This window comes from Psilocybe cubensis, chromosome 4 (assembly GCF_017499595.1).
Source record: "Psilocybe cubensis strain MGC-MH-2018 chromosome 4, whole genome shotgun sequence".
Classification (NCBI taxonomy): domain Eukaryota; kingdom Fungi; phylum Basidiomycota; class Agaricomycetes; order Agaricales; family Agrocybaceae; genus Psilocybe; species Psilocybe cubensis.
In genome coordinates this window covers 3,367,974-3,381,279 of record NC_063002.1, presented here as the reverse complement: position 1 = coordinate 3,381,279, position 13,306 = coordinate 3,367,974, and the positions used below count along the sequence as shown (strand labels likewise).

The following is a 13,306-nucleotide window of genomic DNA, read 5'->3' as shown; positions in this document are numbered from 1 at the left end:
GCTTCTGTAAATTACCGCGAGAAAGGCACGCTATCAGAGCGCATATTCTCGCTTATAATCGTCCGCAGAATTGCCAGATTTATACATCACTTTCAACGTAGATCGGAGGAGTTTATGTTCTAAAGCACGTAGACAAGATGGGATTCATCGGGGTGCATAAATTGTGAGTGCCGCGATAGCAGATCAAAAGGTGAAGCATGTTTTTTCTGACGAAAATTTTGTTTGTCGAAGGAACTTTGAATGCTTCACACGTTTCGGAGTGGTGCTGTAGCTGCATCTTACGAGTGAAGAAAACCGCAATATCTTAACAGGCATAGATGTGCCCTTCATCGGTATATACACGCAACCTCTTTATCTGCAATATATGCATACATTCAAGTTGTACTCTACACGAAGACATCTCAGTCTGGATTTTTTGGCACGATTAGGACGCAATGAACCTGCAATCCCCCGCAATACGCGCGCTGCCAACTAACTGAATTATCCAGGGGTCTACATTCAAATTTAAATCCACTGGAAAAATCCTGCGACTCCTGCATGCTGCCTGTCATCTGTCTTTTATTCAGCCCTCCTTTGTTGCACCTTTGGTCATCTGCGTCAAATACCTGTGTGGTACCTATCGATAATCTCCCGCAATCTCGATTGGAGCTGCCCACAGTACCTCCAATATCATCTCTGTAACGTCCACTCGACATCCTAGGCGCTTCAGAGATTGAGGGATCCTTCGGCTATTGTAAGCGAAGACTCTCAGAGGGCTGATAGATGACGAGGAGTTCTACATCGTTGCCAATTTTATGATGACTTGACTGTCCTCGCCTCCCACTGCACGCATCAGTCAGTTATGGAAGATGGTACATTCATGATAGCTCTGACTCTCGCTTTAATTTTCTCTCTGAACAGGTTCTAAAAGAAAAGATGCACAAAATCGGGACCTCGGGTGAAGGGTTGAATGCCTTACGTCTCCAATCGCGCCGGCGTGGATCAGAAGCGTCGCATTGGCTCATCGCCTATAGTTTCAGAAGATGTCCAGAAATCACATTGCAGAGAAACCTTAAAACTCAATACGCACACAGTCCTTCACTGGTTTCATCTAACTTACCTACCACCACCGCAGGGGCGGCGCAACCTCCCGACGTCAGCAGTATCGCATTTGCAGGTTGTCACTCGCAAATGTACGTCGTAATTCTCTCTTCTACCATCAGTTCCCCCAACATTATCTCTCATGATAACATCCAAGCTTGAGCAAGTGAAGGTATGTCTGAAAGTTGTTTAATTGTGTCTCTGGAGGACCAAGTATAGCCATGCTCGAAAATTGGATTTGAAGGAAACTCAATGCAAGTACGGTGGAATCGACGCAAACTTTACTGATCATGGTGACTCAGAAGGACCTAGCTCAATTCCTATAATGCTTAAAAGCTTTCGCAGTCTGCTTAAGTACAACACTATGACGACCATGAAGCGTTCCTTTGACGACGGTCAGGCCTCGAGTGCTTTAAATTTTCAACATTGGCTCAATATCTGGCCTGTAGCTCTTTTCCACCAAAGCCATTACAGGAAACCAGAGTTCTTACCTAGCAGAATCATGGCTTAGGATGCCAGAAAGGCTACATATTACAACCAAGGGAAAGATCATGGGCAGAATATCCACCATACGCCTGCATTTGATTAAGAAGATGGCTGGGTATGATGTCTGATGGAACTTCAGGCTAGAATCCACTCTGAATTGTTACTCGAGGCTCAACTGATATACAAAGTCAAGATGATGAAGAAGCATTAAGGACACTAGGAAGGGATATCGTCCGTACCCTTGCATAGATCCACGGAGTCGGTGATATATCCGGGTGGCCGGTTCAGCCAATTCCACTAGGTGGGTGGTCTGCCAACTGTTCGTCTTGGGATATGAAATACCATAATTATCGTGCTTAGAGCGACCAACTGGTGTCTTTGTTCAATACTACATACCCTTTCACCTTCATTCATCACGTATTCAAAAGTCTAGAGCAACAGGCTTAGGAGGAACATCAACCGTGATATGGCGGACACCGAAAATCTGGCCGTCAAATTGGCAATTGGCGCCGACGACCCTGAAACTAAATTCTCAGCTTCTCCAGATGTCTGTCAACCGACTTTTTCGCTCCTTCGGCACGGACGCTCCATTTGCGATATTCTTTCTCCTTCTGTTCAAACTTTTGGATTCTCGACAATATGCTGATTGGTTCGGAAATGAGAAGTCGAATATCCACGCAGCCCTTGGAAGTGGATACAAAAGACGGGTTCTTGAATGCTGTTGCGCTTGCTGGCATCCCCCACCTCTACTGCCACTCCCCAATCTTTAGTCAAGCCCATTCAGTTTACCCTGTAGAGGTTTCTACGTCTGCGCTCTGTGAGTGTTATATGTTGGGATAATGGGTGAATACGACAAGGTCCTTGGTAAAAACTACTGCTACTAAATGAGCAAGATTGGGGTTAACGACTGGTCGTCTCTCTCCCTGCAGGTCCTCTGGTACTGTCGGTATTCGGTAACTCGCCTACAACTCTGCATTTTCGTGTCATTGGATATTAAATTGAATGGTTATAATTAGTCAACACATACTTGTCTGGGGTCATCGGATTTCAATACTTGACGTATCGAAATAGCAGTCAGTCCTTTCATTTCACCTGCCAATCCACTTCGACATCGTAGCTGATTCGTTGAACACGTTTGGTCAGAATGGAAAGATTCATGGATATTGAAGTATGTCATCATATTTTCTCCATGTACAGGAATCTGAAACTTGATGGTGGTTTACTAGACTCTGTGTTTGGACATTGTTTTCTGTCGACTCTTTTCAGACAATGGTGTAAGCACCCTTTGTCGCTGCGCTTCCCTTTATCTCTGTTAATGAACCCATTCCTCTTGATTTAGCGCTATCTATATGATTTGGGTTTACTGGTATGTGTGATAATACTAAATCTAATACCTGTGGGGTGTAATTAATCTACTGCAGTGTCACGAATTACACAGATATCACTGCCATGGGTCGTGGTTAGTTGTATTTCCCCCCGACCCCACTTCCAAACCGACGCGGTAACTAAATGTGACCGCCACAGTGGAATTATGGACATACGCAGTAATATCAGTGTGCAGCGCCATTTCAGGGCTGATAGTGCATTTTTATATGGCATTCAGGTGCGATTTCCTTCGACCCTTTCATGTACCACCCGGGTTTATACGAAGCACAATAGAATTAAATACTCCTCTAAATCTCCACAATTCCTTTCGATTTGTGTAATGGTCATCAGTGCAGTTGCTGGAGTCATGGCGCTGAGCTCTGGTATCTATGGAGACGCGCTTGGGATATCTATGTTCAATCAGTGAGCCACTCTCCACAACTCCGTCGAAAACGCACATCGTCAACGGTCGTTTTATCCAGCCATTCAACGTATCGCAGTCTGGTTACAGTTTGGATTGCAGCGCAGACGCTTGCGGACATATTGATAGCAAGTCAGTGTCATTCCTAATTATAACTTTCTATTAGCCTAACATATGAACCGTTTCATCCCTAGCGAGCCTAATACTATACCCCGCTTTTCCAAGCAACCCTGAAAAAGTCAAGCGACCATATTCTGGGTCACGCAGCAGCCACATCACCGGAAAGCTCATGCGGACAGGATCCTTCAGCGCCGTGTTTTCAATAGCTGTTTTAATTCTGTTTTTAGCATCAAAACAGACTAGTGTTTACATTGTGTTTCTGCTTCCTCTAGGAAGACTATATACCAATGTAGGCTTTGTTTCTCTCGTCTTGTATCAGAAGCTAACAGCTTCCCCGCTTCGGCTGAACTCATATACAGTCTTTCCTCGGAATTCTTCAAGACCGAGAAAAGGAAATTAAAGACATTCAAGGCAGTGGCGAGGTGATGACCGAATTACTCTCCAAGTGTCAATATCAGTAAATTAACTAGTCGTCACTTCATGGATATACAGATTACCACAGACATGTGGGCAGTACCATCGACAGCACCCGGGAACCAGAGCTTCAGCCTGAGCGGAATGCGCATCCGAGGCGAAAGGGCCCTGTCTACCATTGAGGACATGAGTGACGCGGACAAGAGCGATGACCGATTAGGAAAACGTCGCTCGTCGGACGACCGAAGTCGGATGGATAAGATATCGGAGATGAACGAGCCCACTGCTGTGTAAGTAGTGAATGATTGTTAATGACTTTGCTAGACATATTATTAGTAGTACGTAGAAGCGCCCATACTATAGTGGAGCTAGGCAGAAAGACATCGGACTTTGATACCCCCCAACTGCCTTCGATAATTTTCCAAATCGCATCAAAGAGTTAAACTCCGCGTGGAAATTAAAAATCTATGTCTTTAGCTTCCTCCATCGTCACCCATAGCCCTCCCTGTGAAATTATTTAACAACCATGAAGTCGGTTCGGAGAAAAAAGGCGAACCTCGATATACATGGTCAAATGCGATTTAGGCCTGATCTTTTCTTTCTGTTTCCTTGGGTAGCTCGTATCCTCCGCCCATTCCGATGGCGGGCGCGATTGCGGGGGCTGGGCATCACTTGCGAGCGAGATGCCAGAAAACTGCTGCAGAAGCTTGACCAGGAAAAAGGACATCTCGTGATAGGCGAACTAGACCATACCACCTGACGTTTGAGGCTCTGCTCGAAAAAAAAACTTAACCGAACAGTTTCGGCGTACCTGTTGGCCAAGACATATCCTTGGTCCGGCGTTGAAAGGAATGAATATGAACGGATTCGGGATGAGATATTTATGCAGCCTGTCGTCCAAGAAGCGATCTGGGTCGAACTCGCGAGCTGTGTATAGTCTGGTTTATGCCATATCCCTTGACATGACGCGTACGATATTCGGACTAACCATCTGGTCCCCATAGGTCTGTCCTCCTGTGCATGACAAAAGTAGCGTATGGCAGCCTTGATTTGTGATAAGCGAGAGTTCCAAGATTTGACAATCAACACAAAACGCACCTTGTATTGGCGGGGACATACATCGGTCTATCCTGAGAACCTGGCTTACTGGGAAGAACTGTTGCGCATTTGGACGCCCTAACATTAAACGGCCTATTCATGAATCATGCTCCACAGTAAGATCATAATCGGAAAGCGGAAAAGTCGTGCTCACACAGCAGGATATAGGCGCATCGTTTCTGCGCCACTATAGCATAAGAAGATACTTAATTGTAAAGACAAGAAGCATTACTTACCATTGATCACAGCCTTCATATACTTCATTTCCCTAAAGTCGTCATACGTTGGCGTTCTATGACGGCCAACCTTCTCCAGAACTTCTGCACGTAGACGACGAAGTACTTCGGGATACTCCGCAAGCATATAGACCACGAATGTTAATCCACTGGCGGTCTGCCGTAGAAAATGAAAAATCTTCTTTAAATACATCGAATCATGAACTTACCGTATCACGTCCGGCAACCAGCAAAGACATTATCTCATCTCGCAATGTTATATGGTCTTCTGTCGAATTGACCAAATTCTCCAAGAGGGTTTCTTCCTCCTTTTCTTTCACGTTTCCATGTCCTTCTCTTTTCTTCTTGATAGCTTCCGCTACAATTGGGTCAACAAAATCATGCACAACCTTCATTGGGCCCTTTATCCTATCGTGCCAGAACTCGGCGAGCGGCCACATGTATCCGTAGCGCAGGCGCCAGGCCATGATTGTCTGTGCTTCTGCAAAGGCGTTGACGAAGCGTAACGCTGGGTGTTCTTCCGTTTGCCTTTCGGTTGAAGGTATGTCGGTGATATAATGAGGATATGGGAGTACTCCGGCCAATGACTTAACATCGTTTCCGAACAAAAACACGGTTGCAGAATCGAGGGTGAATCGAGCTACAAGATCCTGCTCAGCACGTTCGCGTCAGTAGCTTTTCTACCCCATTCAGTCAATATTTACCTGAAAATCAACAGGATAACCTGCACGCAGACGGCCCTTGAGTTGGGAAATTGCATCCTCCGCATGCCTGTCAAAATTTTCAAAATCGCTGATGCGCTCTTTTGTGAAATAAGGACGTGTCATTGAACGATGAAATCTATGGATTCAAAGGCTTTAGTTGGTTCGTAACTGCACTTATCAACGATACCCACTTCCATAGATCGCCTGAAAAAGAGATAATGGACGCGTCAGAGCACAATTTTGGTAAGAATGATAACAACTTGCCGTCAGCGGCAAATACACCTGTCCCAAGCAATGGGTATACGAGCGTTCTTGTTTCAGAACCTAACTCGACAATCAGCATTCAATAGCGCCAACAAAGCCGACAAACCTTTCTCAAATTGATCGAATTGCGTTCCCAACATGGCCTTCAGATGCTCGGGTTCAGTTGTAACAAGCTGAATGTCTTCATAAGTTTGAGTTTTGATCTCAGCGACCAGAAGCATACATACCCTATTCTCAAAAAATATACGATTATTGAATACGCCTGCTTTAACTTGAGCGCATATATCCTCCAAAAACTCTCCTAATGCAAAATATTGAATCCAAATGGCTTGATGAGTGACAAAGATAGATACCTGGATATCCCCTTTCAAAGCTCTTGACTTGTCTAATGAGCGTGAGTATGTTTCCTGGAGTCCAATCCCCGATGCGAGGAGGCAAAACTGCACCCTTGCGAGCGGCGTCCAGCCTAATGTACACTTCATCCCAGACAATTGCAGCGGTAAATGCAAGAGGCAGACTGGCAAGCATCGCAACGCCCAATGCCCACCACGATGGCTGATATCCATACAGCGAGTCCGAACCCAGTACCCGCGCAGCGAGATATGTGAGCAAAGGGGGCAAAGTGATCTTAGGCGCTCTTTGAGTAAGAAAGATGATACCTGGTGGCAGCTCCATGGCAGAAAAAATACAGATAGTATCCCAGGTGTGCTCGAGTCCAAGATCTTCTAGAAAAGCAAGAGAAAAGGCTTTTCGACGAAATGAACCCAGCTTATTTATGATAAGCTAGAGGCGACTTGTATTCGTAGCGCCGAGATGACCGCATAGTGTTTCAGCCGAGAGCTTGAGTCTTGTGGTTATAGGTAGGTCATTATTCATTGCACATATGGGCGGGCGGCAGCCCCACATTCAAGTCTTGAAACGCAATGAAGAAAAGAACCCACAAAGGGGGCAAAGTGAAAAAAAAAAAACTCCCAGATTTCGTCCGTTTCCGGAATCAGATTTAATATGTGCCTCTATTTTTGGTTAAAATCATCACTAAAACTCTAACACAGATATGATTTGCCAGAGATCATGACAGATTTTCATGACTAAAGGAGAGTTGGCCCCTGTCTCGTTTTCGAGCATTCAAGCAGCTTAACGAGTTAGAATTGCAGTTAATGACGAGCGCTATATATGCAGTGCATTTAAGAGGCAATCTTATCTCACAGAAGAATTCTAATGGTTCAATGGATGGCCGCCGCCGCTCGCATGGTATGATCAAACCCCAGGGCTTTCTTGCAAGGTGATTCGTTCATAGTGTCAAGTATCCTGAAGGTCTGAATGATAGGATAGTAGCATTTAGGTTGTAAGTATGTCGATACCAAAAAAACACACGGCACCAAGAGTACCAATAGAATAAAACACACAATGTCTTCAAACAATTTAAAGACATGAACAAAGCTATGTCAAAGATGCGAAGTGGATAACCTCAAGCAAGCAATCAGCATCAATCACTATCACTGTCGCTGCTATCAGTGTCGTTCTTATCGTCATCAGTTCCACTGCTCTCATCCTCGCTCTCCTCTTCGACGCGTTTCTTAACTTTACCGCCGCGCATCATTGCCATCTGACCTGCAATAGTGTCTTCATCGGGCTCAGAAATGTCTTCATCTGAAGGCGCTTCTTCAGCAGCAGGTGGGTCCTCGATCTTGAGCTGTACAAAAAAAAAATCAGTAACAGTTACCTAAAGTGTTCGGCGGTACTCACAGAGATCTCGGTAGTCGCTTCTTCACCGACGAATGTGTCGCTGACAATGTAGACTTTCCATGTAAACAGACCCGTATTCGGTGGGCCTTGGAATTGGATCTTATACGAGCGATAATCCCTATCCGAGCCCGGCTGCGAGTAAGGAATGTCGGTGATTTTCATTGGTGGGACAACAACGCGGTTGGATTTGTCATCGGCGAGAACAATCCACCACGAAGGTTTGCGGGTCTGAACAAAAGAAACGGGCTTACAGTCAGTTCAAGTATTTAAGCATGAGCATATATACTCACCCCAGGCCAGAAAGGCGCATGGGCTGCACCACCGTTAGTTTTAGAGGATGGAAGTTCCTCGGCATCTAACCGCGAAGCCAAGAACTTTTCGTCGATTTCTTCCTCAAGCTGAACAGCCTTCTTGGTCTCGTCGACAGTCAACTCTACTGGCGTGCTGGGTGTACTTCCGGGTGGAGTAATGCGGAGCTTGACAAGAAGGTATATGATAGACGATGGAGTAACAATACGTTCACCAATAACTGTGCTCAAAGTCAGAATGCACAGAGAATCGTGATTAATATACAACTCGAGTGCAAAACTCACCTTTGAAAGTAGCGCTAACAATATCCACACGTCCCCATTTTTCCAAAGCCTTCTTCACATCCTTTGTTCTGGGATCATCTTTCTCCTCCAGGGAGGCAAGGACATCACTCATATCATTTGCCTTAACAGGTAGCGGTGTAATATCTTCTTGCTTGATGTGTGGAAGTTGTGTCAACCTAAGGCGTTGCGAGGCGTTGGTGGGAATGGCTTGTGCAAGGTATCCGTATAGACGCATGATCGACAGGGTTGGAAGCAGCCAAGTGCGAGCAACTGATACGTTGAGAAGGGCATTAAGGAGCATTGGAGTTTGGAGGAGAACTTGTTGTTGTTCTAAGTTCGCCATGCAGGATAAGCAGTTGCAATAATAATACAATCTCGACTCCACTTACTTTTCTTAAGCCCTGCATCTTTGACTTCCAATCTCAACAAATGCGCATAAATAAGGACAAGAGCTTGTCTTCTTGACTCGTGGAGCTCTCCGTTGAAGTCCTGAGCAATTTTCCGCACCTCCGTCCATTTGGCACCAACTTCCTCTTTGATAGTCTTCTCCAAAGCATCGATTTCTGCACTGGACTTGGACTTGCCAACTGGGAGTTCCCACTGATATGCTTTCCCAAGAGCACCCACCACCTCCTCCATAGAAGATTCCTCCTTGATAGTCTTGAAGAACGCTGCTGCTGACTGGGCATGAATTCCATCCTTCGTCTTTTGCCTGTTGCCGAACCACCATCGTCCCTGTCAAAAATGTGTTGAACAAGACATATCACGCGCATATATACATGCAAGCTAGACGTACAACAAGAGCTGGGAGAGCACCGCCGAAGACAAGACCGTAGGCAGCCATAACCCAAATTCTATTCTTGCCTTCAATAATCCATTTAGGCAGAGCGATACCCATTGACGTGCTCTGGGGACCATCAGGATGGTTGTATTTAATCCAGTTCTCTTTGATGCGTTCGTCTGTTAAGCTGTTTGGGCGTGGGATCTGTAATTAACTTTCATTTCCGACATATGAAGAAAGGTGACTAACGATTTGTAGGCTTTGGTGATCTCTACGAAGCGGTCCTGGATAGCCTCAATTGTCATGTTTGCGGTAGCTTTAACTTTGTCAGGATGGCTTTGGAGGCGTGTTAGATTATAAAGCGCATATAGCCTCATGGAATGCCACGTACAATTGTTTTGAGAGCTTTTTGAAGTGTGACTTGATGTCCTTCTCCGGCATACTCTGCCACATAAGTTAGAATGATTTTGTTGGACTAACGATATGGGACGTACTGTAGAGATACCAAGAATCTCAAAAGGATTATAGATTTTATTCTCCACTTTCAATAGTGACACTCTGTAGCAAACAAACGCGAATAACGACCACCCTCCAAGTAGGAAATAGGTCCTGAAAAACAAGATTGTCAAGTTGAGATTCCATTAGTACAGACGGATGCGCACCTCCTGCTGATTTTAGGATTCAATAACGACCCCCGCTCTTGCTTGCTAATAGCTTCGCGCTGTTCGACGCATGGTGTGCACTGGCATCCATCGGTAATTCCCTTGGCTGAAGTGGTTGCCTCTGCATTAATGTATGCCATTAAAGTATTTAGAAGAGTACCAACGCACCGGATATCTTTGTGAGTGAGGAGATGGTGAGAGGTACTAGGACCATGGCAAGGAATGTGATAATAAAGTACGCGGCCATGACTCCGGCCTCATCGTATTCGTATGTAGCCATTGTGGCTAGATTTTAGTGTTTGGCGACCAGGTTGCTGTGGGATTGCGGGCCTTCGAAGGTTACAAATATTAAGTTACGTATCGATGTCAGACAGAGAAAAGGAGGGGATTTGAAGGAACGGATTCCAAGCGTCTTTGTGGAGAATAAACCAACGACGTGTCCATTGCGCTGGCGAAATCTAAAGCAGCGTGTGACAATAAGCATGATGTGATGGTCAGATGATGTGTGACGCTACTTCTATCTATGGAAAGAGGACAAACAATTGTCAAAGGGCTCTCCGCGATCCGTCTCCGTAAATAAATATATTGTTCCCGTTCGTGTGATTTTTAAAACCATGAGATTTAGGGTATAGTGGCTATATCAAACGCATTTATGATTTTCTCACATAGCACCTATGTTAGGCATGTTAAGCAGTGCAAGTTTGAAGCAATATCAAGGCATACTCTATTTTTTATTCTACTGGCATTGAACTGTTTAGATTCTTTGTTATTTTCTTACTTGATAGCCTTTCAGGATCGCAGACGCTTAAAGAAGTGTGGTGAACTTCAATAAATTTCATTACTAAAAACTTGCAGCAAAGATGCTACAAGATAAAAGTACCGAATCACTCCAAAATCACTTGGTAATCTGAGTTACCTAGAGCTTTAGTGTATCCCAGTAGGTGTATGTTCAGCGTTTGTCATTCGACTAGTATCAAATTATCCTAGCACGCATGTAATGATACGAATCAATAATGTTCGCGGTTTTAACTTAATTTTTTTAATTCAACATTCCGGTTGTGCAATCCTGGGAGTAGTAAATCTGAAATGAGTCAAGAACTTCAGAATAATTGCTCAATCATTGGAGGTAATCCACTTATTCCCTATTTATCTTCCTCTAGGTTTGATTGGTGATAAGTACACTGAATAGATACTGTTTAAACGTGCTTATAAATACAAAAGTAGCAAGGGAAGAATGTGTTATTATTCACTTCATTGTGTTACAGAGAACAGATATTTCTATGCTGTGATTTTGTCGGGATTACTTGATATGCAGGTAAATGGTAAAGGACTAGTCCCATTCAAGCATATATTATAGGCTCGAATGCAAAATAAGGTCTCTGATTGGCTCTTTCCCATTGATAGAGGACTAACTGGCCATGATATTATCTCCGCGATGAATCGGCTTTGATTCGGCTTTAATAACACGGAGTACTCACGTACTCGCGCCTAAACGGGCGTCCCTAACCTGTATCCCAATGAACTCCGTTAAATTGCCCCAAACCAAGCTATAGACCCTGGGCAGCTCTGGTCCGACAGATAACGGATATGACTTACCTAGTACCATTGATTACCATGCGAAATCTCTTACGAACGATGTGAACCGCTGCCCAGAAAGGGGCGCGGCTCACCGATGGGTCAGATCACATGATCGCAGATGACATCGATTTCAGACATCGCATCTGCGTTGCTATAAAAGCCCCCCGCCGCGTACCTTCCATTGCTTTATCCCGAACCTCCACGACCAATTCTCAAATATGGGTGTCCTCGACGTCGTACCTGTAGGTCATATCCTGTTGCTCTGGGCGATATGACTGATCATCTTTGGATCGTTGTCTACGTCATCAGGCAGGTGTTTTGACTGGCGACAATGTTCGCAAACTCTTCGATTATGCCAAAGAACACAAGGTACGTGATTTGACTGGGGATTTTTATGTTGCTTTTTCTGACTTGACGTATGCAGTTTGCAATCCCAGTAAGTTCTGAAATGGATAGCCCCTAACTTTGATCTGAGCTTCTGTAGGCCATCGTGAGTTGTCTACATATCATCTTCGTTGCATTTTCTGACCGGTTTTACCCGCAGAATGTCACCTCCACATCGGTAGCCAATGCAGTTCTCGAAGCCGCTCGGTGAGTGACCAGAGTCAAATAGCCGAAGTTTCCTGTCTATTCTTATCTTATCTTGATGATAGTGACATCAAATCTCCCATCATCATCCAAGTCTCCCAGGGCGGTGCTGCCTACTTTGCAGGCAAGGGCCTTGCCAATGACAAGCAGCAGGCGTCGATTTTGGGCGCTATCAGCGCTGCTCACCATGTCCGCCTGATGGCGAAGGCTTACGGCGTGTAAGTACCATATTTTTGGGGTATGGCAACAAGCCCTCATGCTCTATCCAGTCCCGTCGTCATGCACAGCGACCACTGCGCGGAGAAGCTCCTCCCCTGGTTCGATGGAATGCTTGAGGCTGATGAAGCTTACTTCAAGGAGCACCAGGAACCTTTGTTCTCGTCCCACATGCTCGATCTCTCCGAAGAACCCAAAGAGCAAAACATCGCCACCTGTGTCAAATACTTCAAGCGGATGGCTCCCCTCGGGCTCTGGCTCGAGATGGAAATCGGTATTACAGGTGGAGAGGAAGACGGTGTTGACAACACTGGCGTCGATAACGCAAGCCTGTACACACAACCCAATGACATCTACGATGTCTACAAGGCTTTGAGCGCCATCGGACCTAACTTCAGCATCGCCGCCGCCTTCGGCAACGTCCACGGTGTTTACAAGCCAGGAAATGTCAAGCTTCAACCCGAGATTTTGGGCAACCATCAGGCATATACCGCTGAGCAGATAGGCAAGAAGGATACCAAGCCACTCTATCTCGTCTTCCACGGTGGTTCTGGTTCAACAAAGGAGGAAATTTCCACCGCTGTTGGACATGGTGTTGTCAAGATGAATGTCGACACCGATACCCAATTTGCGTATCTCGTCGGTATCCGGGACTTCATTTTCAAAAAGAAGGATTATCTCCAAACTCAGGTCGGTAACCCTGAGGGTGCTGACAAGCCCAACAAGAAAGTTTACGACCCTCGAGTGTGGGTTGGTTAGGGTTTAGGGTTTAGGGTTTAGGGTTTAGGGTTTAGGGTTTAGGGTTTAGGGTTTAGGGTTTAGGGTTTAGGGTTTTAGGGTTTAGGGTTTAGGGTTTAGGGTTTAGGGTTTAGGGTTTAGGGTTTAGGGTTTAGGGTTTAGGGTTTAGGGTTTAGGGTTTAGGGTTTAGGGTTTAGGGTTTAGGGTTTAGGGTTA

The 13,306-nt window shown here is 45.3% G+C and overlaps 4 protein-coding genes across 4 annotated transcripts in view; 2 read left to right on the top strand and 2 right to left on the bottom strand.

Annotated features, from left to right (window-relative positions):
• Positions 1-3,976: 3,976 nt before the first annotated feature.
• On the top strand, positions 3,977-4,329 carry JR316_0005288 (uncharacterized protein; the record flags this gene model as incomplete). The annotated part of the gene is made up of 2 exons (XM_047891048.1): positions 3,977-4,176; positions 4,233-4,329. The coding sequence occupies 2 exons, from the start codon at positions 3,977-3,979 to the stop codon at positions 4,327-4,329; spliced, it is 297 nt and encodes a 98-aa protein (XP_047750809.1).
• A 14-nt stretch (positions 4,330-4,343) lies between these two features.
• On the bottom strand, positions 4,344-6,863 carry JR316_0005287 (Cytochrome P450 monooxygenase 75; the record flags this gene model as incomplete). Its single annotated transcript, XM_047891047.1, has 12 exons — positions 4,344-4,391; positions 4,443-4,628; positions 4,698-4,813; positions 4,875-4,930; positions 4,985-5,077; positions 5,139-5,163; positions 5,221-5,377; positions 5,430-5,870; positions 5,925-6,022; positions 6,295-6,361; positions 6,416-6,489; positions 6,542-6,863. 12 exons carry the CDS (start codon positions 6,861-6,863, stop codon positions 4,344-4,346), a joined length of 1,683 nt encoding a protein of 560 aa, XP_047750808.1.
• An 811-nt stretch (positions 6,864-7,674) lies between these two features.
• JR316_0005286 (Translocation protein sec63) lies at positions 7,675-10,250 on the bottom strand (the record flags this gene model as incomplete). Its single annotated transcript, XM_047891046.1, has 11 exons — positions 7,675-7,881; positions 7,935-8,162; positions 8,225-8,463; positions 8,528-8,857; positions 8,917-9,262; positions 9,324-9,495; positions 9,558-9,644; positions 9,700-9,752; positions 9,803-9,917; positions 9,971-10,091; positions 10,139-10,250. 11 exons carry the CDS (start codon positions 10,248-10,250, stop codon positions 7,675-7,677), a joined length of 2,010 nt encoding a protein of 669 aa, XP_047750807.1.
• A 1,516-nt stretch (positions 10,251-11,766) lies between these two features.
• JR316_0005285 (Fructose-bisphosphate aldolase) overlaps positions 11,767-13,306 on the top strand; it is a gene marked incomplete at both ends in the record, with an annotated part of 3,473 nt that continues 1,933 nt past the window's right edge. Inside the window, 5 exons of the mRNA XM_047891045.1 lie at positions 11,767-11,790; positions 11,858-11,917; positions 12,093-12,139; positions 12,202-12,354; positions 12,406-13,102. Coding sequence (XP_047750806.1) covers positions 11,767-11,790; positions 11,858-11,917; positions 12,093-12,139; positions 12,202-12,354; positions 12,406-13,102 — 981 coding nt within the window. The remainder of the gene's footprint in view (positions 11,791-11,857; positions 11,918-12,092; positions 12,140-12,201; positions 12,355-12,405; positions 13,103-13,306) is intronic.